Below are 26,384 nucleotides of genomic sequence, written 5' to 3'. Positions count from 1 at the left end.
ATACTAGACTATTTGTGTTATAAACCACAATGTGTATTTTCTTAATATATTGGTATAATGTTGCCATAACTACATCCAAGGTTTGTGGTGCTGTTCTGGTGTAGCTTCTATTATACCCTGTCTTATACATGTAACTTATACAGCAAGTCTCAGGTCTTCCTGCTAGTCCACTTAGAGATTCCAGTCCTTAGCTGGTAATTCCCAGCAGCACTGTGGGTAGGAAATTTCTTGAAATTCACTTCCTGTTTTGCAACAGGAAGTGATGTCATGACATTCTAGTGTCCTGTGCTCTGCAGTCAGGCTCGGTCAAGCCTACTCTAGAGTAGTGCCCTCACAGCAAGACTTAGAGGATAGTGACAGAAGCTGGTTGGTGACAAGGAACTGGAAATAGATGCAACGAACCAGAGCTAGAACACAGGCTTGTGCCTAGTGGACAGATTGATTCAGCAAGACAGGATTCCCAAACCTTTGCCTAAATAGGCTAGCAGATAACAGAGCTCAGCTGCATTGGTCACAGGTGCTAAAGCTCCTATGGCTGCATTGTGCTTTGGCTCAGATCCTGCAAAGAAGTACTGCTTCCACTGAATGGCTCTAGGATGGGGTTGCAATCTTCTAATCTCTGATGAATTTCAGGTCATGATGCAGAGGCAGGCAATGGCAAACCACCTCTGAATGTCTCTTGCCTTGAAAACCCTATGGGTTCACCATAAGTCAGCTGAGACTTGATGACAAAAATAACAACAAATAGAGCATCCTATGTTTTCCTCAACATAATATTTATAACACTTATATGACCTCTTTCTCTTGAACACCTCAGGATTGAGCATGTGGTATGTGCTTGTAATCTAAAATCACCTTCTGGGAATCAAGTCCTGCTGATTTCACTAGAACTGTTTTAAGGATTGCTACCATAGCGGAAGGCTGAGCTGATATTATTTGCTGGACCAATTTGTTATCAGTCTTATTATTTGTTTTAGTTAGGAAATAAATAAGCAGTTTTGTCAAAATCCTGCTTGGATAGCAAGGACAACATTAAAACTTTGATTTACACAATATTTAGGCTATGACAAATAGCCACAACAGATTTTTAAGCTCCCCAAAGGCATAAAAACAAAGATGGTTCAGCGGGTGAACATTTCAGCTGAGTTAACTGGCCTGAAGCAGATGTTGTGACTACTTTTTAAAAATTATTATTCATTAGGATTGCAAAAAAAATATGACCTTGCTTTTAGACGTGGCAAATACTAACAGGATATATCATTTTTATATGTCACAAAGCTCCTGTAGCAAAAAAGGAGAAGAAGCTGAAAATTAAGAAAAAATGGATCTCATGGTTAAACAACTTTATCTGAGGTCATCAGATCCAGACCATTTCAATTCTTCACAGTCCATTAATACTCCACTAAAGCAACTTATCTTGATTTTTAAAAGCTGCTTAGCACATGTCATAAAAGGTCATAATGTCTGCAGGAGATTATGTTTGTTTGCTATCGAGAACCAAGAGTGTTTTATAGAAATGTTGTTTGGGTAATTTATACATCAAAACCTATTCACAGACAGATTTTGTACAAGAAAACATGCTTCTCCAAAGTCACCCTAGAGATGTTCAAATTATTCTGTGAGCCATATAAAAGCCATGGTGAACACTGAATATTTCTATACAGGTTTTTGTTTAGATGCTGCTTGAATTTTCTAGTAATTCTGGGTTTATTTAAAAGCAGAAGTTCCTTTTTCTGATTTATCCAGACTCAATATGAAACTGCAATCATCCCTTTTCCTAGCCATATTAACAAAAATTGATAGAAATATTGTTGTTAAAAATCAATGCCTGTTTTGTGTCAACTGTTTATAAACAACATAGATCCATTTGGGTAGCTGTGTTGGCTAGAAGCAGTAGAACAAAATTTGAGTCCAGTGGTACCTTTAAGACCAACAAAGTTTTATTCAAAATTTGAGCTTTCATGCACATCTGAAGATCTCTGCCTGTATCTGAGGAAGTACACAGAACAGCTCATACCTTAAATAAAACACTGTTGGTCTTAAAGGTGCCACTGGTCTCAAGCTTTTGTTATAAACAACATGTAAGTGTATAAATGGTGTGACATAAATGGGGAATAAACAAATTAATGAGTTTGCTATACATTTTAGTCCAGGCAAAAAAGGTCTTCCTGATTATGCATAAAAATTAAATGAAAACATATGTATATTCATACATCCCTCATTTTGCTTTATGGGTTGGAACCCACCAACCAGTGTCACCAGTAGACATGCTTTCTTCTGCTGGAAGGAGCTTCTGCTGATGTAAGACTCCTCAAAGAATGCAGAACTGAACCACAAAATCCAACACCCTATCACTGGCATGGAGGAACACCAGTATCTAGAAACAGCTACTTCTGTCCAGCATCAGTGGAAAGTGGACATGGTATGTTCATTTCTCACATGCACAAACTCTCTAGCATCCATCCCAAATAGTCCTTCCACCATAACTATCAAAATCCTATAAATTTGCAAGTGGGATATATGGTTCAAAACAGTTATGCTAATGGATATGTTTGTACAAGTGAAGCAAAAAATGGAAGGAGAAACTCAGTCAGGTGAACCTAGGTCATAGAGATATTTTACAAGAGCAAAATTATTTGACATTATGACACCAACTTGTTATTTATTTGTTTTATTTAAAACATTTATTAGGCACCTTCTACCTTGTGGCATTCAAGGCAGCTGTAAAGATACTTATAATATAATTGATGAAATCTGCTAAAAAAACAAAGAGGTGGCAGGGGTGGGGGGAAGGAACAGATCTTAAAAGGCCAAGTATATATGTGTGTAGACACCAGTCTAGAAAAATGGAAGAACTTAAAAAAATTGTAGCTCATTTCAGAAAACAGGCACACCTAAGCAGCTGGCCTTGAAAAATAAAGTCTGTAATCATTTTTTCATCATAATCCCCAGATGGCACCCTGCTAGATAAACCACAAATGTATTTCCCAATGGAACTTACGGTGGGTCAATTATACAGCATTTTGAGTGTGCAGAATGTTTAACTAAGCTTATCTCATCGATCATACCTACTATACTATAAAGTGTGTAGATATTATTTCCACTTTATAGATGCAAAATAGAAATGAGCAAAAGTTGTGACAGTGGAACTTCTTTGGGTTTTATTCAAGAGTCAATTTGGGGTTCATTCAATTGGAGCTCCAATTAGCTTATTTTTACACTCAGGTCCATTCTGAATGCCAGATCTTACTGTACACTCTATTAGAATTTAGAGCCAAGCTAATTTCCAACACATTTCAAACATAATAGTTCTTCCTCAGGGAATATATTAGGAAAGCAGTGCTGTAGTCTAATAGTTTGTATTACAAATTATACCAAAATAGAAAAAATTCTAATAATAAAGCAAGTATGAAAATAGGGTCTCTGATGTAGGTTGCTGTACAATAGGAACTTGCAACACATTATTTTTTATAAGTGGGAACCAACAAGGACTTGCAGGAGGCATCTCATTTCAACCCCCCCCCACCACCACCACCACTATTTCCTCTTTCCTGAAAGCCCCCATAGCCTTTCTTCTTTTCCTGCTTCCTTCTCTCCTTGTTATTTTTTTCTATGTTGTTTTTACTTATTGGTTTTAACACTGTAAGTTGCTGCCAGACACTTCAGGTGAGTGACAACAACAACAACAACAACAAAATCTATTAAGCTAACTTTTGGAATGCTGTGATTGCCTAGCAGCAGCCACTGAGGATATCTGTTGCTTAAAGTTACGGGTGCTCCTTTTATCATTTTTTGCTTTTTAAAAACCCCCCCCCCATTTTTTTTTTAAGATTTCACTTTTCTTTTCTTTTTTTGCAAACCTGAAGTTCTTTTAAGGTTTGCAGAAATATCTGTTTTGCCCATTCATAGTTCCAGTCACTGGATTTAAGTATCCAAAGATTTGGATACTTCACTATTAGATATTTCAGTATTAGAATATAAGATTTAGACACACAGGGTGCGTTCAGACACTCCATTAGTTCCAACATAGCACATTCAGACTTCCACATCTGTTACTCAGTAGCAACTCGTAGTCATCCCGACCTGCCTCGGATTGATCTTGCCGCAATTTGACCCCAGAGAAAGTTCAGTCCTTCCTGCTTGGTGCGGCATACAATCGGGTTATTTCTGTCTGAATGGCTCATCCACGATGCAGCCGATTTGCACTTTCCTCAAAATTTGCACTTTCCTTTTCCCTCGGCATCCATCTACAAATCTCTTGAGCTCTAAAGCAACCATATCAACCAAGAGATTGCAACACCCCCCCCACACACACACACACACTGCAGGAGGTATGTGTATGTGTGTGCATGTGTTGGGAGGTAAAGAAGAAAACGGGAATTTGAGGATGCTGCTTTTAGCTGAGGATGCAAAGTGCATTCCAACTAATGGTTCCTAGGGAAAGAGGCAATTGGGATCTCTTTATTCCCCCCCCCCCCGCAAGTGTGCGCGCATGTTTGCATCTCTCTCCGCACCAGGTTTTGCCGGAACTTGTTATTTCAAGCACAAGGAAGAAGCGATACAGGTCTACAATGTCTGATCATTCAAATATGGGACCAGTGTGGGGCCGCTCTCTATCAGGAGTGATCGTCTGATTGGAAATGCGCAGATACAAAATTGGGCAGTTCAAACTGGAGCATGATGCATCCGTATTTAATGTAACATCTGACCACATAGGGCTTTTTTTGTAGCAAGAACTCCTTTGCATATTAGGACATATACCCCTAATGTACTCAATCCTCCAAGAGCTTACAGGGCTCTTTGTACAGGACATACTGTATGTTCCAGAAGGACTGGCTACATCAGGGCATGTGTGGCCTAATATGCAAAGGCATTCCTGCTACAAAAAACCCCCCCAAAACCTTGGACATACATAAATACTGTAGTGCTCTTATTGTAAATTCTTATTATGCTAAGTTAACTTGAGCTGCATAAAAGGAAGATCTACATTTTAAAAATAAAATGATGTATGATATCTATTAGATATAAATCATAGTCAGTCATATGAGTATTTATGGATAGGCCTTTCATTGTTTCCATGGCTCTAAATGACAATGGAAACACCAGATGTTCAAATTAGTAGGTGGAATCAATAAGAACTTTAAAAGAACCCTACTGGATCATGCCAATGGTCCATCTCGTCAGTATCCTCTTTCACACAGCAGCCCACCAGTTGCCTCAAAGGGCCAACAAACTTGGTATAGAAACCAAGGCCTTCCTGTTATGTTGGCTCCAGGCACCAGTATTCAAAAGTTTAGTGCCTCTGAATATGGCTACTAACTATTAATAGACCTATCCTGTATGAACTCCCTTTTTAAAGCCATCTATGCCTGTGGCCATCACTACCTCAACCAGCAGTGAATTTCACAATTTAATTAATCATTAAATAAACAAATGTTTCCTTTGTGTATCCTGTAACTATTGTCTAGCAACTTCATTGAGTATCCCAATTTCTAGTGTTATGGGAGAAGAAGAAGTTCCCTTGGAAGGATTTCCACCAGTAGAGCAAAACTTTCTCACCTCCGATTCTTGCTGCATCCTAAAATGCTGTCCTGGACAGCAGGTCCTTTTAGGTTGCAGGGACGGGGGGAGATGAGAAATTCATGCTCCACGGGTGGAAATTCTTCCATCATGGAAATGCACCAGTGGATCCAAGCCAGAAGCAGCTCCCTGGGCAGTAAGAGAAACAAATAATGTACAGTACAATCCCATACAGAGTGACCTGACTCCAAATTCTTTCCACTAAATAACTCTGTGAAGGATTGTTCTGTAAGTAACAGGGAATACAAAGGAAGTCTTTCCAAATGTGCATAGTCACAAAAAGACAGTGTCACACTGTTCCCCCCATGAACTGAATCTATAAAATGTAATGGCTTACCCAAGTAGCCTTAGTACTAGAATGCTACATTCAGTCTGAAAATGTGCATCTATCAGAAAGTATGGATTCTTGGATGAGAATAAAGTGTCCTTTTTAACTATAGTTTACAGTCCTTTCTGACTCAGGATGAAGTTTTAGCTCCAAACCAAAACACACTATATAAGTTTACAATTGCCATGCGAAGGTCCTTATTAGGGATGGGCACAAACCAAAAAAATACAGTTTGATTTGTGGGGCTAACAAACCACTCTGCATGGGTCAGCTGTTAAAAAGGGCTTTTTTCAGCAGCCAGACTCTGGGGCTAGCTATCCATGAAAGTTCCCTGGGGCTAGCTGCTCCAAAAAAAAACCTCTTTAAGCAGCTGAACTGTGCCTAGCAGTCTGCCCTTGTGGCTCAGCTATTTAGATGGATTCATATGCAAGCTGACTAGGTTCATGGTTCAGTTCTAAACAGCTGAGCCATGGAGGCAGCCTACTGGACTTGGCTCAGCTGTCTCCCATCTAAACAGTTGAGCCATGGGAGTTTGTTATCGCCCACCAAATCAAAAGATAGAGGATGATTATAATATGATGGAAGGATTAAAGATAGTGACTAAACATAAAAACTGTGCTGTAATAGGTGATTTTAACTACCCGCAGATTGATTGGGTCAATATGTGTTCAGGTCAAGAGAAAGATTGAGTTTCTAGATGCTCTCAATGACTATGCTATGGAGGAGATGGTCACAGAACCTACCAGGGGTGGGGCGATCCTGAATTTGGTTCTAAGTAATGTCCAAGACTTGGTGAGAGATGTAAAAGTGATCACACCACTTGGCAGCGGTGACCATAACATTATTGATTTCACCATTTGTATAAAAAGGGAGTTGTCCCAAAAGACCAGCACAACCACGTTTAACTTTAAAAGCGGTAAATTCTCTGAGATGAGGAGGCCTGTGAAGAGGAAACTGAAAGGAAAGGTAAATACAGTCAAAACCCTTGGGGAACCTTGGAGGCTATTTAAAACTACAGTCCTAGAAGCTCAGATAAAATATATAGCACAAGTTAGGAAAGGCACAAACAGGTATAAGGAAAGGCCTCCATGGTTAACGAACAAAGTAATGGAATCTGTAAAAGGTAAGAAGGACTCCTTTAAGCAGTGGAAAGCTAGTCCAAGTGAGAGTAATAAAAGGGAACACAGTCTGTGGCAAATCAAATGCAAGACTGGGATCAGGCAGGCAAAAAGGAACTATGAGGAGCATTTTGCAAAAAATATAAAGACCAACAATACAAATTTATTCAAATATACTAGACGCAGGAAACTAGTCAGGGAGGCAGTGGGGCCCTTGGATGACCAAGGGGTAAAAGGATTACTGAAGGAGGATAGGGAAATGGGTGAGAAGCTGAATGCATTTTTTGCCTCTGTCTTCACTGTGGAAGATGAGAAGTGTTTGCCCGCTCCAGAACCACTAATTTTGGAAGAGGTGTTGAAAGACCTGAGTCAAATTGAGGTGACAAGAGAGGAGGTTCTACAGCTGATTGACGAATTAAAACTAATAAGTCACCAGGTCCAGATGGCATACATCCAAGAGTTCTGAAAGAACTCAAAGTTGAACTTGTGGATCTCCTGCCAAAAATATGTAATCTTTCATTGAAATCTGCCTCCTTTCCTGAGGACTGGAAGGTAGCAAATATCACCCCCATCTTTAAAAAGGGTTCCAGAGGAGATCCGGGAAATTACAGGCCAGTCAGTCTGACTTCAATACCGGTACAGTTGGTAGAAAGCATTATCAAGGACAGAATGAGTAGGCATATTGATGAACACAAGTTATTGAGGAATACTCAGCATGGGTTCTGTACGGGAAGATCTTGCCTCACTAACCTGTTACAGTTCTTTGAGGGGGTGAACAAACATGTGGACAAAGGCGACCCAATAGATGTTGTTTACCTTGACTTCCAGAAAACTTTTGATAAAGTTCCTCATCAAAGGCTCCTTAGAAAGCTCGAGAGTCATGGAGTAAAAGGACAGGTTCTCTTGAGGATCAAAAACTGGCTAATTAATAGGAAGCAGAGAGTGAGTATAAATGGGCAGTCTTCACAGTGGAGGACAGTAAGCAGTGGGGTGCCAAAGGGCTCAGTACTGGGTCCCATGCTCTTTAACTTGTTCATTAATGATCTGGAGTTGGGAGTAAGCAGTGAAGTGGCCAAGTTTGCAGATGACACTAAATTGTTCAGAGTGGTGAGAAATAGAGAGGATTGTGAGGCACTCCAAAGGGATCTGTTGAGGCTGGGTGAGTGGGCGTCAACGTGGCAGATGAGGTTCAGTGTGGCCAAGTGCAAAGTAATGCACACTGGGGCCAAGAATCCCAGCTACAAATACAAGTTGATGGGGTGTGAACTGGCAGAGACTGACCAAGAGAGAGATCTTGGCGTCGTGGTAGATAACTCACTGAAAATGTCAAGACAGTATGCGATTGCAATAAAAAAGGCCAATGCCATGCTGGGAATTATTAGAAAGGGAATTGAAAACAAATCAGCCAGTATCATAATGCCCCTGTATAAATCGATGGTGCGGTCTCATTTGTGTACAATTCTGGTCACCGCACCTCAAAAAGGATATTATAGCATTGGAAAAAGTGCAGAAAAGGGCAACTAGAATGATTCAAGGTTTGGAACACTTTCCCTATTTAGAAAGGTTAAAATGCTTGGGGGTCTTTAGCTTGGAGAAACATCAACTGCGGAGTGACATGATAGAGGTTTACAAGATTATGCATGGGATGGAGAAAGTAGAGAAAGAAGTACTTTTCTCCCTTTCTCACAATATGAGAACTCATGGGCATTCAATGAAATTGCTGAGCAGTCAGGTTAAAATGGATAAAAGGAAATACTTTTTCACTCAAAGGGTGATTAACATGTGGAATTCACTGCCACAGGAGGTGGCGGCGGCTGCAAGCATAGCCAGCTTGAAGAGGGGATTGGATAAAAATATGGAGCAGAGGTCCATCAGTGGCTATTAGCCACAGTATATATGAGTGTGTGTGTGTATATATGTGTATTTATATATATATATATATATATATATATATATATATATATATATATATATATATATATATATATATATATATATATATATATATATATATATATATATATATACACACACACACACACACACACACACACACACATATTGGCCACTGTGTGACACAGAGTGTTGGACTGGATGGGCCATTGGCCTGATCCAACATGGCTTCTCTTATGTTCTTATGGGGGCAGCCACCTGGGTGCCTCTCAGCTGTTTAAAGGGGCTTTCTTAGGCAGCTAGCCCCAGCACTTTAAAGTCACTTTAAACAGGCGAGCTGCAGGAGCAACTTTTCCCCCCTAGCTCTTATGTTTCTCATCTAAACAGCTGAGCCATGGAGGCAGTCTGCTCAGTGCCACTTAGCTGTTTAAATGGGCTTAATTGGGCTACCACTGCTGCCTATGAAAACCCCTTTAAACAGCGGAGCCATGTGTAGCAAACAGCTCCCATGGCTTAGCTGCTTAAAGAATCTTTCTTGGGTAGCCATACCCAGGTTTGGAGCCATTTAAACCCATGCTTTCTGCTCTATACAGCAGAAAGCAGTGGTTTAAATGGTTCCCAGTCATTTAAACCATACAGCTGAGTGGCAGGGAGCTCTTCGCCGCTCAATTGTTTTTCATGAAGAGCTGTTTTTCATGAACCACCATGAACTGCAACAAAATCCATGAAAGTTTGTGGCAGTTCTTAACCTTTGTGAACATTGCTTCATGTATTATACTGTTTTTAGAATGTTGTGATCTGTCCTGAGCACATTTTGGGAAAGGGCGGAATATAAATTGCCCAAATAAATAAAAAATAAATAAATGAACTATAAGCTGGCCAAAATTTGTGAACTTTATTTCAGCAGCCAGTTCATACCCATCCCTGGGTATGTAAATCTCAATAGCTGCTCTGTTCAGGAGAAGAAGGAGACCACGTCATCCACTTTGAAAGAACTGAAGTCCTTTCTATGGTCTCACATTATCATACTCGCCTGAACAGAGTAGCTGTTGTAAACTGTTTTAATCTTTTTAAAGATTATAATCCCTACAGTTCTTTCTCTCCTTTGAATCATTATGATACACATCACCAGTACTGGTCTTTTGCTCACTTGCTGGGATTGGACCATGCTCCAATCCACCTTGTAGCTCTATCCAGCCATTTGTGATATGTGACTGGTTCCACCCATACTGGATGATTACCTAATGTAGAATACTTTGACAGCTGCATTAAAAGTTTGCTTCCCCTCTCACTGTACTCTGGCTGCAAGCCAATGGATGTTATTAACTTTCAACGTGTTATCTCTTCCTCCATATTGGAACTTTCTAACTTTAATTTAATTGTACATGCTCAGAATTTTCACTTACTCATTTTGATAAACCAAAATCTGAGCTATGACAGTTACTTGCTCTTAGGTGTGTATATGTGTGGTTCTGTGTGACACTTATTTTCTCAACATCTACAGATAATGCAAGTTTATTTAAGGTCTGATCCAACTTCAACCCTAGTAAACAGCTTAACATTATTTCCAAACACAATCTGGCAAGATTGGAAATAGGATATAGATTATCTAAATGCTTCAGATAAATGATGCTATATGATATTACTTTAGCAGCCATTGATTTTTCCCTCCTTCTGTATTGAGACCATTTTTTAGCATCTGTCCTTTCATAATGCAAGAAACACACATACATTTCAGTCGCTGTAAAAAGGGACAAAGAGTAGCAGAAGAAAATTATCCTTTGTTCCCTTAAAGGAACACCTAGCACTGTCTGCTTATCTATTATAAAATACAATTTGAGCCAACAACAAGGCTAGAATGAAACTATTGTGTTTGATTTTTAAATTCTGGGCCCCATCTGCTGTGCTGCCCAATGGTAACTACAAATGGTCACCAAAAAGCTTCTGGAAGATATAACATTGTATTGTATTTTAAAATTCTGCCCCCTGTATGCTGTGCTGTCCAACACTAACTAAAAGTGGTCACCAATAAGCCTGTGGCAGCCATTTTAATGGAATGTCCTACATGGGGATGGGCAGAAGGGAGGTGTCCCCTTGCTTTGTGAGATAGTGATGGGGGTCCATATAATGACAGCTTAGAAATGTGTAAAAGTAAACCTATCACAGATCTAAATTAGTCAGAATATATTGTATGACATATATATATACATATATATATAATCTCCATAACATACCCAAATCAACAGTCCTTCCTTTGTCTTTTCTACTCGCTTCCTTCCATTAACACTTCCTATAGAGTCCCAGGTCTCTTTATTCAAATTCTCCCATCTCTAAAATATTCAGTTATTCTTGAACCATGAAAGTGGGCTTTGTCCAAGAACATTATTAACCTAGCTAGTTATTTAAAGCATCAAACAGAAACCCCAGTAAACAATTACAATGTCTTTGAGGATGCAATTCACTAAAGAATAAAGTCAAACAAGAGAGAAGATTCCAAACCATCCATCTCCCCCTATTGTATTGTATCGGATAGATAATTTCTGCCCAATATAATAAATGTATTAGCTGCTAGATGGTTCTAGCAATGACATCTAGTGAACTGTTGGCTTTATATGAACTATCAGTTTACAACTCAATGACTTGTTGGCAGTAAATCTCAAAGCTAAGTCATTAGCCACTGATAAGAGGAAGAAATGGAATGGATTTGACCTTTAACTGACTGGGACAATTCTCCACGGGCTAGTGACCTGAACTACCCCATGAATATTTCAGGCTCGTCTTTACAAAGAAACCTACCCATCACCTCTTATTTCTGGAAAGCAGGGGTGGAATTCTAGCAGGAGCTCTTTTGCATATTAGGCCACACACCCCTGATGTAGCCAACCTTCCAAGAGCTTACAAGGCTCTTTTTTGTAAGCTCTTACAGGATTGACTGCATTAGGGTTGTTTTGCCTAATATGCAAAGGAGCTCCTGCTAGAATTCTACCTCTGCTTGAAAGAAAGGTCATTAAAGAAAGGACACAGCACTTGTTATTGCATCTGCTCTGCCTTCCTTACAAGCACAAAGAGGTGGTAACCACAACATCTTCCTTATGAAGACAGCAGCTGAGGCATCAGCATGGCTGTAGTAATTGTGCTCATGTCCAGGCCACCTTTTTAATAATCAAGAAGAGATGGAGACCTCTGCCATCTCCTTAGGTAGGGGGTTGTGCAGGTCACAGCTAGGACACTACCTTCCCACAGTGGAGAGATAGGTTCTGGGGTCACTGCCACATCCTTATCTTAGCACCACCATTGTCTAGGAATATTTTTAGAAAGCCATCACATAATAAGAATGGATGGTGATGTGTGACTTTACAGTTCCCACTCCAGTCCTAGGGTAGAAGAAATCTGAGGAGGAGATTGGATTTATACCCTGCCCTTCACTTGGAGTCTCAGAGCACCTTACAATCTCCTTCCTCTCCCCACAACAGACAGAATTGACAGAGCTCTTTCAAGAATTGCTCTTGAGAGTACAGCTCTGAGAAAACTTGTGACTGTCTCAAGATCACACCAGCAGGAGCATGCTCTTAACCACTACACCAAAAGATAGGCAGCAGTGTCTGGTCTACATTGAACACCCCTTCTTGATTTAGAAGGATATTATTATTATTATTATTATTATTATTATTATTATTGTTGTTGTTGTTGTTGTTGTTGTTGTTGTTGTTGTTGTTGTTGTTATTTCCCTACCTATTTGATTATTTATGCTTTGGATTGGCATCATATGAACTTTGTATATGTTGTACCTTTTCTTAAATTCCTCCCCCAATTCATAGTACAGTGAGAAGAAGAAGAAGAAGAAGAAGAAGAAGAAGAAGAAGAAGAAGAAGAAGAAGAAGAAGAAGAAGAAGAAGAAGAAGATAGAAGATAGAAGATATTGGATTTATATACCACCCTCCACTCTGAAGAGTCTCAGAGCGGCTCACAATCTCCTTTACCTTCCCCTCCACAACAGACACCCTGTGAGCATGGTGGAAGCACCAACAATTGCTCTCATGCAATCCCATATTAATTTGCCTAGTATCTAGGGATTAGCCAGATACTCCCTTACATCAAGGCTGAAGTCTTTTCCATTCTCAGAAACCATATGAGAGGCCACTACATATAAGAGGACTCAGACAAGGATGCAGAAGCAAATGAGGAAAACAATAATGTTAGCATACAAAATTAGCCTCTTAAAGCTACCAAGGCAATTCTACTAAGTACTAGCTCTGAGAATCATTTCATTCTTTATCTTGTTATTCAAGCGAGCGAACATTCCTCTCACCTCATACTCCTCTTTAAAGCCATATCCCTGTCCCCGTTTCATCTGAGTGATGTGTTGCAACAAGTCGGCCACTCGGATTGCTGGCTGGAACTGTCCCCTGGGGTAGGACATTTCTACGGGGTCGCAGCTTCGATAGGGATGGGTCTGGATTGTCAATGTCGGCTGAGTCATCTCCCCATGGCTACTGTCTGTTTTAAAAATAGGGAGGCAAAACAAACTTTCACCTAGCTGTTATTTGTTTAGTTATTCTCTTCCCCATTATTGGTTAGTTATTTCCCTGTGGGTGAAATAAAACACAGTAGGATTACCATATAACATCCAAAGTCACTGCAGGGAAACAACAAAACAAAGCTAATGTGCATTCACTTGGTTTTATGAGGGATTCAAGAAAGAAAACACAGGAAGAGAAGATTTCTAAACAATTACACATCAGGAATAAATATGATTTATCAATGCAGATTAGATCAGAAACTTAAGTCTTTTTTATGCCAGCTACTCACAGCTGATGGAATCTACCTCCTGTTCTTCTTGCTGCTCACAGCTCAAAGGCAGAAATCATTATGACAAGGCAGAACTCCAGTGCCATTTGCCAGTGGGTGGGACTGAACATTAGGGGGTAAAGAAGTACAGTGTTCTTCTGACCAGTCTCTTAATCCCCCCACCATTGAAAATAGCATGTTCTGATTTGGGAGCAAGAACTGTGAACCCCAAGAACAGAGCAAAGAGAAAGAAGCTGATGTGTATGCTTGTGCTCTATATCTCAACTGTTTTATAAAGAAAGAAACAAACAAAAATGCTTTTCTGAGCTTTCATGTAGGAAGAGGTGTCTTCCACACATTTCATCTATATTCTGCTCCTTTTGACTTTAAGAAAAATCGAATTCAGAAGCAGAGTTTTTATACTCTGGTTTTCTCTACCTGAGTCTCAAGGTGGCTTTCAATCACATCCCCTTCTTCTCCCCACAACAGGCACGAGAGGTTGGTGGGGATGAAAGAGTTCTAAGAGAATTGTGACTGGCCCAAGATCACTCAGCAAGCTTCATGTAGAAGAGCGGGGGATCAAACTCAGTTTTTCAAATTAAAGTCCACTGCTCTTGAACTGTTATTTATTTATTTTATTTATTTATTTATATTAAGATTTATACCCCGCCCTTCTCACCTAGGTGTCTCAGGGCGGCTTACAACACAATAATTAAAACAATTTCAGTTTAAACAATTAAAATACCATTAAACCATAATTTAGTAAAAACAAGATAGAGTAAAAACCGGCGGCCTATAGATACATTTTTTCATCCAGGATATTTTACATTGTCAGTTAATATCATAGGCCTGCCGGAAGAGGACTGTCTTACAGGCCCTGCGGAATTGCCCTAGATCCCGCAGGGCCCGCACCTCTTCCGGCAGTTGGTTCCACCAATAAGGTGCCGTTATTGAGTAGGCCCGATCCCTGGTGGATTTTAGGCGGGCCTCCTTTGGCCCGGGGACTACCAACAGGTTTTGTGAACCTGAACGTAGTACTCTCTGGGGAACGTGTGGGAAGAGACGGTCCCTAAGGTAGGCAGGTCCTAGGCCATATAGGGCTTTAAAGGTCATAACCAACACCTTGTACCGGACTCGGAATATTACTGGCAGCCAGTGCAGACCCTGGAGCCCCGGTCGAATGTGCTCCCATCTTGGGAGCCCTAATAACAGCCGGGCAGCAGCGTTCTGCACCAACTGCAGTTTCCGGGTTCGGCACAGGGGTAGCCCCATGTAGAGGGCATTACAGTAGTCCAGCCTCGAGGTGACCGTAGCATGAATCACTGTTGCCAGGTCGTCACGTTCCAGGAAGGGGGCCAACTGCCTCGCCCGCCTAAGATGAAAAAAAGCGGACTTGGCAGTGGCTGCTATCTGAGCCTCCATCGTCAATGAAGGCTCCAACAGCACCCCCAGGCTCTTAACCCTGCCCGACGCTGTTAATGGAGCGCCGTCAAAAACTGGCAGGGGGAGTTCCCTTCCCGGGCCGCAGCGACCTAAGCAAAGGACCTCTGTCTTCGCCGGGTTCAGTTTCAGCCCACTCAGCCTAAGCCACCTAGCCACTGCCTGTAACGCCCGGTCCAGATTTTCTGGGGCGCAGGCGGGCCGGCCGTCCATAAGCAGATAGAGCTGGGTGTCATCAGCATACTGATGGCAACCCAGCCCATACCCTCGGGCCATCTGGGCAAGGGGGCGCATATAGATGTTAAATAACATCGGGGAAAGCACCGCCCCTTGAGGCACCCCGCACTCAAGCGTGTGTCTCCGGGACAGTTCCTCCCCAATCGCCACCCTTTGTCCCCGACCGTCAAGGAAAGAGGAAAGCCATTGCAAGGCCAACCCCTGAATCCCTGCGTCGGCAAGGCGGCACGCCAGGAGCCGATGGTCGACCATATCGAACGCTGCCGATAGGTCCAACAACATCAGCACCGCCGAGCCGCCTTGATCCAGATGTCGCCGAAGGTCATCCACCAGGGCGACCAGCACCGCCTCCGTCCCGTGGCCCGGGCGAAAACCAGACTGGTAGGGGTCGAGGACAGAAGCATCATCCAGGAAGCTCTGTAGCTGCAACGCCGCTGCCCTCTCTATAAGTTTGCCCAAAAAGGGCAAATTCGATACCGGCCGGTAGTGTGCCAATTCGGTCGGATCTAACGTTGTTTTCTTCAGGAGGGGACGGACCACCGCCTCTTTGAGCGCCGATGGAAAATGTCCCTCCAATAGGGATCTATTTATGATATCCCGTATAGGATATCTTAGCTCCCTCTGGCAGGTCTTAATAAGCCAGGAGGGGCATGGGTCCAATTTACAAGTTGTTGGGCGTGCAGATAGGAGTTATACCACTCTGGCTCTCAATGAAGTCATGAGGTAAATTATGACTGCTGTCCCATCATTCCTTGGTGACCTCTGAACAATGAAGAAAATTTTATTTTTTCCATTGCCAGGAACAGGAAAAGAGACAGACTGAGAAGATAAAGTAGGAGACATTAAAAATCCTGAATGCTGCAGTTTAGGAAACAAAGCCTATACCTAAGATATTTAGACCCTCAGAATTCTTAATATGCATAAGAACTGCTTTTCTGTCCTTTATAGGATGAAGCAGAATAGACAGAGAGGAAAGCAGGGCTTGGGGGCTAAAGTAGATAGTATAAGCTGAGTCTTTCCCAACTTTTAAATGTTGTTTTGCTTCACTGAAGCAAATGACCAGTGTGTGTGTGTGGGGGGGGGGGGGGTGCGCTGGATATATGTGTCAACATCTGATTGGAGTAGCAGCGCAGGAGAAGGGATGGGGTTGGGCCATTTCGCTGAACTGTTTTCTGTATCTGGAATTGGTGAATGGTTTCGGGGTAAATCATCACCCCTGTGCTGGTAGATCTGCACTGGTTACTTACCTGTTTCTGGGCACAATTCAAAGTGTTGGTTCTTACCTTTAAGGCCCTAAATGGCTTGGGACCAGGGTACTGTCTCCTCCTTCCTTTCTGTGCTCTTGCCTTCAGAGGTGAGATGAGTAGTAAAAAGAGACAGGGCATTTTCTGAGGTGGTGCCTTACCTCTAGGATGCCCTCTCCCTTGAGGCTTGTCTGGCACATATTTTACTTTTTTTTAGGCAATAGGCCAATACATATTTTTATCAGGTTTTAAACAGAGGGCTTGTCTTACCAGCTTTTTAATGGTCTGCCTTGGTTTAATGGACAGTTTTTAAGTTGTCCAATGGCTAGTTTTTAATATTGTGACGTTGTTTTAATTGTAAGCTGCCCTGAGGTGACAAAGAAATATCCTAAATTATCTGCTTGCAGGAATATCCAGTTGCGGGAAAGGTGAGATATAAATAGAACACATAAATGTTTTCAGAGATTCTGAATACAAGCAACCTTTGACCAAGAAAATTATAGATATAAAAGAATGTATGGTTAGCATAACTTTCAAATTTTCCTTGCTGCTGACATGAAAAATAAACATTTGCTGGCTTCTGTAGCCATTTTTAAGGGTAGAGGCTAATAAGAGCACAGTATTTATTTATACAATAACTAGCCTAATGTAATGTAAAGGTCTTCCTTTTCTTTTCTTTTTCTCCTGGGTTGCTGCCCCCAAACCATCCTGCCCATTCTATTAATTTGCCATCATAAGATTCAACGGAAACTCAATTTCACAACCTTTCCCAGAAGGTAGCCATAGCAGCAATGTGCACAGCCAAACTTCTCAGCTTGTTTAGATATAGGGCTGGATCCAGAAAACATTTCCATTTAATCACACCTGATTTCCTTCCTTATTTCCATCCCCATCATACGTGGCTTTACCCAGGGAGGTCCCATGTTTCCTTGTATATCATCTTTGTTAGCAAAAGGGGACCACCTCTTCCCTTTTTCATCAGACAAAAAGTTGGTTGGAACCAACCAACCCAGTATTATTTTCCATATTCCAATCAAATTCTTTCTCAGCCATTTTTGAAGTTTCTCTTTTTCTACAATTCTATAATCAGAAATCTAAAGTTGAAGAATCCTCATAGGTCTTTCTACTGTATTAACAGGACAACTTCAGCTCTGGTTTCAAGTTAGGCTTTGATGTTACATGAATTAGCTTTTATATCACTTTCCTTTCTCTTCCTCTTCACCCCAAGTGCTACAATCTTGTTTTATGGCAAAACATAGCTTGTCACCAGGGCTTTTTTTCTGGAAAAAGAGGTGCCAGAACTCTCAAGAGGGAAATGAAGCAGAAAGACATGGGTGTCCCTCAAGAACATTGAAACATTTTTTGAAAATTTTGTTTCTACAAAGAGGTTCTGGAAATTTTGTTTCAACACGTTCCCTCAGAAAAAAAAGCCCTGCTTGTCATTAAATTTTAATTAACAAATTATGCTTTGCATTGCCCTCCAAAACAGAAATGAAAACCTCAGTCTGGTAATGATTTCCAATTCCATTTTGGAGTCCAAGCACAAATTACTTTTTGCTATGACAGTGAGTTGCAATGTGCAAAGGAAGGAAGAAGCATGCAAGCCTGTGTCTTGTTCTGACGATCTCTAAAGGTGAACCAAACAACTATCAAAAACAGTACAGACAGCAATGGGTGCTGCAATTTGGATACAAGTTCAGTCAACAACCTTTCTCATTTTTATAGGGATCCTCTGGCTGAGCTGACTAGAACATATATGTTGTATATTTACAGAGGTATATGTTGTGCACTTCCTTGAGCCTTCTGGGGAAGGTGGATTATAAAACCAATAACTCACTCAATCAATCAATCAATCAATCAAAACTGACCCTAGGAACCAGGCTGCAATTCAAACAAGAGTAGAACTCTCTTACAGTCTGGGCACTTGCTCCAGTATTTGGCCATTGCTGATGTAGTATAAGTTGTGAATTTCTGTTTATGCCTACACCCTGTGATACAGCCAACTCTGAAGCCTTGACTTTCAAGCCATTTTCATTTTTTTAAGCTTGAGGAAGAATTCAATGTTTTTGCTAAGATATTGTATCACAAATGATACAGGGTTGCATCCTATGCTCTTTTTTTGTTGTTGTTCTGATAGTGCTCATGTATTTTTCTAGTGCCTGGGCAAACAGACATCAATGAAATGAAATGGTAAGCTCTAACCCACTAAACTGTGAAAATGGTACATGTAGAGAATTCAACTTATGCTACTCAGATAACAGACATCTCCCAAACAAAGCACAACCATAGAGTGAAAATCAAGTTTTAAGATATATCCAAAATGAGCTGAAGGAGGTAATGCAAGAAAACAACACAAGACTTGATTCTTTACACAGAAAGAGGTGATCAATCACTCTGAACCACAGTTCTGGACAACATCTAAGACTTCAACAGTTTCTCTGCTTTGCAAAAGAGAGGGACAGAAAATGAAGAATTTGTTTTTCTTCACAAAACAAACTCTGACTGTAAAGTGAGATTAATCCACATATGTTCTGGAAATAATAATACATAATTCTAAAAAAGTAATTTGTTCCCAGTATGTCTAATCATACTCCAAATCTGAATATAAGTAAGGCTAATTAAGCGCTCAAGTAGGACATTCTGCCATCTTTCAGGAAGTACTGCTTACAACACCTGTATGAACAATTCAATATGAACAACAGGAAGTTTCCCCTGTACTAGAATAATCAGTTAGAGGAAGCTGTTGAAAACAACTTCCAGAGTCTCAATATTCATCTATAGGCAGTGCTCCTCCAAGTTACTCCCATGAAAAATCAACAATACTTATATGTAACGTTTTCAGATATTATTATTACAATTTTTCATGGAAATCATTTATACCATATTACAATAACAAGCAGCAAGCAAGCTGTTTTTAAATTCTACATATTTTTTACCTCATAATGTGTTCTTTGAATATTGAAATGTACTACTCATATTTGATTCATATCATGCTTTGTTTGGTATATCATACTACTCTGCACTACTCATATTTGATTCATATCATGCTTTGTTTGGTATATGCACAATGTCTGAGAGAATTGAATCTAGGAGACAATCAAATCAGAGAATCACAGACATGAGGTCCTCCCCCGCCCCCCCCCCCTCCCGGGGAAGTACTTTGCTATACAGTTATCTGGGATGAACTGTGGTGGCTCAGTAAGTACAGCCCATACTTTACATGCTTAAAGATCCAGATTCAATCTCTAGCACTTTGTATTTGGTAACAGAAAGTGTGAAAGATTTATACATGAAATCCTGTAAGAGTGACCAAAATAGATGATACTACTTTTGACAGACCAGTGGTCTGTCTAAGACATTTTCACAAGGTCATGTATTTGATGTATCAAGATGGATTTAGTCATCAGATACATGGAGCTTTCTATAGGAAACTACCATATAAACAAATGAAAACATACATTAAAATGCTCTTCTTGTGCACTGTGTTTTCTCAGTCACTAGATTTCTGTGTTCCCTTTCCATCTCTTCATTGACTATATCTCTTCCCATGGCAGTTTTCAGCCATGCCTCTTATTGCATGATGGTCATGACAACTGAATTGACATTACTCTTTGAATGAAAGCACACTCCTCCAAACCTGTTTGCATTTTAATGGCAGAAAATATGTTAGTCTTAACCAGCAATCCTACAAGAAAGGGGCAAGAAAGGAAGCTGATGGGATTTAGTCTAGGAGTTGCTGAACCAGAGTAGCGTTGAAATGATGTCACACAATAATCATTGTGTTGCATTGTTGCATCTCAGGGTAACACATGCACTGCAAAGAACTGCATGAATCAAAGGTGGGCGATTGGCAGAAAGAGGTCAGGAGAGGTCGCACCAGCTACAGGTCTATTCACATTAACAATCCTATTGACCTTTTGCTCTGGAGTAATCCTGTGACCACAAAGCATGAACAATCACTTAGAATAATGTGGTGATGGCATTTGCTGTTAAATAGTAAAATATGATAACATTACTTTGCAAATATAATATAGTAAGAGGCACAACTGGCCACTTCCAGAGAGAGAGAGAGAGAGAGAAATGGTCAATGGATGGGGAAAATGTCAAAGCATGCTTTAAAAAAAATCTTCAAGCATTCCTGTAATGCAACCCTTTGCCAAGTAACTTCAGAATAAGCCCATTGATTTAAATAGATGTAGGTTAAAGCAATTCTGCCCAGGATTGTATTGTAAACCTTCTCAAATTAACATGAGTTCAGGAATCCATTTTGCAAGAATCACCCTATATAGTTAACCTGCTAAAGACAAAAGTGTGGTAGGGGGAGGGAGAGGAATGTCTACACTATGATCAGGCTTTGGGGAAACAGCTCACATTCTGCCACAATGTGCTGTCCTGAATACAAAAAGCAAAGTTTTGTTACAAAACTCTTTCTTTAATATCAACAGCCTTCTCTCCGATTTTGAAATGATAGGCCTATCATATCCATTTATATTTTTATTCCGTTAGTCTTGGCAAGTGTGTAACATGATAAGACATCCTTTGCACAAAATAAATTATTTTTGGAGTGGTGTTTGCCATGGATTTAATTACACACACATCCAATCTCACACTACTGGAGTAAAGGGTTGTCATTTCTTTGACATCTTCTAAGGATGGATCCAGCATGGCTAATATCACTCTCTGAATTATGCCAGTGGTGTGGAAGCAGTTGGCAAATCAGGCTTATAGATTGTGTTTATTTTCATGTGTATCCAAACTATTATGTGACAAATGGCTTATTTCAAAGTGACATGCTAAAGTATTATGTGTGTGGCTATAAATGATAGCTGATCATTTATCATACTGATTACACCAACTTAATACAACTGAACATGTTATTCAGAAAAGAAGACTGGCTGTGTAATTTGATTTCCTATTCACACCAGTTTCCAAAAATTTTTCATCTCATGGTTCAAGACCTATTGAATAGGATTCAAACTTTTGTTAATGAAGTGAGATCACAGATGTGATCCTTACTGTTTTCCTCTTTCTCCTTTGAACATAAAAACATAAGAGCAGTTGGGTTAGAATGAGTATAAAGAAATACTTCTTCACCCAAAGGGTGATTAACACATGGAACATAAGAACATATGAGCAGGCCAATGGTCCATCTAATTAATTAATACGAAACAGGGAGTATAAATGGGCAATTTTTGCAGTGCAGGGTGATAAGCAGTGGGGTACCGCAGGGCTCAGTACTGGGTCCAATGCTTTTTAACTTGTTCATTTAATGATTTGGAGTTGTGAATAAGCAGTGAAATGGTTAAGTGTGTGGATGACACTAAATTGTTCAGGTTGGTGAGAACCGGAGAGGATTGTGAGGCACTCCAAAGGGATCTGTCAAGGCTGGGCAAGTGGGCATCAACATGGCACATGAGGCTTAATGTGACCAAGCGCAAAGTAATGCGCATTGGGGCCAAAAATCCTAACTATAAATACAAGTTGATGTGTGAACTGGCGGGTGTGAACTGGCGGCGACTGATCAAGAGAGAGATCTTGGAGTCATGATAGATAACTCACTGGAAATGTCAAGACAGTGTGCAACTACAATTAAAAAAGGCCAACACCATGCTGGGAATTATTAGAATGGGAATTGAAAACAAATAGCCAGTATCGAAATGCCCCTGTATAAATCGATGCTGTGGCCCCATTTGGAATACTGTGCACAATTCTGGTCACCGCACCTCAAAAACGATATTATAGCATTGGAAAAAGTGCAGAAAAGGGCAACTAGAATGATTAAAGGGTTGGAACACTTTCCCTATGAAAAAAGGTTAAACTGCTTGGGGTTCTTTAGCTTGCAGAAATGATGACTCAGGGGTGACATGATAGAGGTTTACAAGATTATGCATGGGACAGAGAAGGTAGAAAAAGAAGTACTTTTCTCCCTTTCTCACAATATGAGAACTCGTGGACATTCAATGAAATTGCTGAGCAGTTGGGTTAGAACGGGTATAAAGAAGTACTTCTTCACCCAAAGGGTGATTAACACATGGAATTCCCTGCCACAGGAGGTGGCAGCAGCTGCCAGCATGACAGCTTCAAGAGGAGATTGGATAAAAATATGGAGCAGAGGTCCATCAGTGGCTATTAGCCACAGTTTATTGTTGGAACTCTCTGTCTGGGGCAAGTGATGCTCTGTATTCTTGGTGCTTGGAAGGGCACAGTGGGAGGGCTTCTAGTGTCCTGGCCCCCTGATGGACCTCCTGATGGCTCCTGGTTTTTTGGCCACTGTGTGATACAGAGTGTTGGACTGGATGGGCCATTGGCCTGATCCAACATAGCTTCTTTTATGTTCTTAAATTTAAAATAATTTATACTGCTATATATTATATATCCCACAATTCATAATCAGTACAATATAACATTTTCACAGTTGTGCCATATGTATAAAAATCAACTACTATGCTAATTTAGGGAGTGGGCATAACACAGTGGCTAAGAAAATGAGCTGCGAGGTCCCTTGTTCAAGTGTAACTTCTGCCATGCAATTACAACTTTCTGGATCAATTCATTCACCCTCCCAATCTGCAATCTGGAGATAAAAATATTGACCTACATTTACAGAGGAAGGGAAGATGGCATAGTATAGCCCTATCACCTTAGACATCAGAAGCTAAGTAGGGTTGGTACTTGGACAAAGACCACTCTGCAGAGAAAGTCAGTGTAAAACTACCTCTGCTTCTCACTTGCCTTGACAGCCTTTTGCTAAGGTTACCATAAATCAGCTGTGATTTGACAGTCCTCTATGCTACACATGCATTTACAGGGTCAGTATAGGAAATTGGAATACTGAAAGTGCTATCTAAATGCAAGAAACTACTACTACTGCTGGTGGTGCTGCTGCTAATTTCCTTCTTTAAACTACACTCGACATTCACATGCATTCATTTTCAAACAATGCAAACAGCTATGCCTGAAGGACATTACACCCAATTCAGCCCCGCCCTGGCCGGGCCGCGAAGCGGCTATGCGCCATGGGGCCGCATTTTGCCTCCCCGGAAGGAGGGAGGCTGACAACGTTCCCAGGCATCCAAGGCTGTTGCGTGGGCGGTGCGTCAGGCCTATATATAGCCCCGACGCTGCCCAGAGCTATGCTGTTTTTTTGTAGCTCTCAGCCCACTCACTCACCCTGCAGTAGTACAGGTTTATCTGGTTGCCTTATGAAGGGCCAGGTAGGAATTTTTTCACTCCACCTTTTTGGCCTTTGGTAAGGTGTTTTTCGCCTACGTTGTACTGCTTGCAGCGGTGTGGAAGTTAGGGAGGGATACGTTAATTTGGTCACTTGGCAGAAGGAGCAAGGGGTTTATACCTTGCAGGTGAGCACCCAGGCCACTGCACATGTTAGTGCAGTTGAGACGCAGGAACAGCAGATGGGCTTTATGGCTCAATGCTGTAGAATGCGGATTGTATTCATGCCTCCCACTAAATTCGCCTCCTTCTGGTGATCGGGGCTGAAGTTTAAGGGGAGGGTAGTTTGTGGCCTGGCTGGCCCGGCATTAGCCACAATCATATGGCTCGTGTCGGGGGCTAGGTGGCTCGCCCATTATTGGACTTGGCAGGGTCATGGGAAGACCCCAGGGCTTGTCCAATAGCAGGTAGCCCTGCCGTGTTAGTTGTGTTATTAAATAAAGTAGCCCGTTTTCCCAATATTTTGTGTCAGCCTCTTTATTCCAACTGGGGGGGCAAACACCAGTTTCTCAGCACCTCTGCATATGTGGAGGCCCTGACCCTGAAGATCTGTGCCATTATTTGTTGGCCTGCCCACTTTACTCAACACCAAGAAATAAATTTCTAGATATAAGCCTGGACAATTCAGGCCTTAGCATCATAAACAGAAAAAGTCATATTTCTATTTGCAGATGTGGAACCAGAAGTTTCATACAAGGTTGCTTTTTTTTTTGCCTTAGCAGCAAAGAAAATTAGAGCCAAGTTTGAGTCAGTATAGGCCCATTAAGATTCTAACTAGTAGTCAACAGACATTATTGGAGGTTTTTTATGAAATATGCTCCAAAATGTTATTTTATAAAGTTTGGATCTAGTTTTATTGTGTTCTATTGTACACTATTGTTTGTAATGGCCAATGGCCCTATGCAAGAAAACTGATCTGAAACTTCTTCTTCTTCTTGGGTGGAAATAATCCTATTGTTTATCCATACAATCATGTGATCTATGTTACTGTCTAACCATCTCTTTCATGTTGCCATTCAAAGACAGACTTATCTGGATAAGTAACATAGCTTTCTTGGATAGCTTGTTCCACTGCTGAAGTACTCTTACAGTCTACATTTTTTCATAAATATGTAAACTTAAATAGTCCGCTTAACAGTTGCTTTTTGATATACACTCGTTAGCTAAAATAATCAAATACTTACTGTCTTTTTTGTAGCATCCTTTGATATAGTTGTAAATAAACTGTAAATAGATTCTATTTTAATCCTAAAAATACCCAATTTGCCTTTTTTCCCCTCTTTTGGACTTGTTCTTAACTTTATTCTTATATGTATAGTTATACATTATCTGCTTTCAAGTTGTCAACATACTCTCCTAGAGATTACCAGAATTCTGCAGCAGTAATGAAAGATAGTAAAGGGAGCTGTGATGTAATATTACTAAAGATGCTCATTAATCACTTTGTCTCAATTTTTTATTATGGATTATTTTACTGCAAATGAATTCATGGATCTTGCTCTAGAAACAACCCCGGAAAAAGCTGTAAAATGGCAGCTAATTTATCATGGCTTGAGTCATCAGTTTTTAAATTTCCAATTTAAAACAAATCTATAAAATACTATAATCTTCAGATTAGATCAATTATGTTGAAGTTCACTTATCACACATAATCATCATCTACTTTTTCAGCTGTATAAACTCATGTGATTGAACTAACCACAGGGTATTAAGTACTCAACAGAAAACTACTATGAAATATACAATGAATCTTCATTAGTTCTCACTGTGAGAACCCAGCCCAGCCTGTTTTTTCCCAACTATGTTCTTCTTCATTAACAGAAGAGAAGACAAAAGAACTTGTATCAGCCCAGATACAAAGCCAGTTCACAACTATTATCTCTGTGCTTTCTAGAGCTGCATGAAACAATCTTTTGAGTTTTGCTTTGGCTTTCATTATGATCAAAAAGCTTTTCTATCTGCTTTCAACTTCACTCTCAACTTCACTATTCATTTTCATCTTTGTTGGCTTACCAGGCACTGTATAGGGAAATTTCTAATTCTTGGGAGCCTAAGGAACCAAAGTGATCCCTGAATGTGTCTGACCAACTTCAGAAACATTCCATATCTTGCAAACAGATCCTTGATCAATAATGAAACTCCATGAATGACTGTTTGTTTCAGACATTTGTCCACTTAACATGAATAAAGCCCAATGGAATATGGCATACAGGCCCTACCTTCTGAATTCCACAAGGTCAGCCAAACATCTGTGAAGCTCCTAATGGGGGTGAGGGATCCCCTTCCCCCAGCTCCCATTTCCCACAGAAGAAATATATATATTTTTTTAAAAAATGGCCATTGGTCCTATGGTGTGATGTTGCATCTGGGGAAAACCAGTGAGGTCAGTCCTTTCTAGGAAACCCTAGGTTTTGCCACATATGGTAATTTCTGGCAATACCTAGAAAGGAATGACCATGATGCTGTGATATCAGTTCCTCATGACCCCACCCCCATCTCCTAACAATCCTATCAACAATCCCAACT

General features: G+C 40.6%; 1 protein-coding gene across 1 annotated transcript in view; it reads right to left on the bottom strand.

Moving 5' to 3' along the window:
- The window catches only part of PTPRT (protein tyrosine phosphatase receptor type T), a 1,094,059-nt gene that overhangs the window by 81,195 nt on the left and 986,480 nt on the right, over window positions 1–26,384 (bottom strand). The window contains exon 21 of the mRNA XM_060230934.1: window positions 13,229–13,416. Within this exon, the coding sequence (XP_060086917.1) occupies window positions 13,229–13,416 (188 nt within the window). The remainder of the gene's footprint in view (window positions 1–13,228; window positions 13,417–26,384) is intronic.

The sequence above is a fragment of the Heteronotia binoei genome, chromosome 2, assembly GCF_032191835.1.
Source record: "Heteronotia binoei isolate CCM8104 ecotype False Entrance Well chromosome 2, APGP_CSIRO_Hbin_v1, whole genome shotgun sequence".
NCBI lineage: Eukaryota > Metazoa > Chordata > Lepidosauria > Squamata > Gekkonidae > Heteronotia > Heteronotia binoei.
Note: the sequence above shows the minus strand (reverse complement) of the source record. Positions and strands in the feature narration are given on the sequence as shown.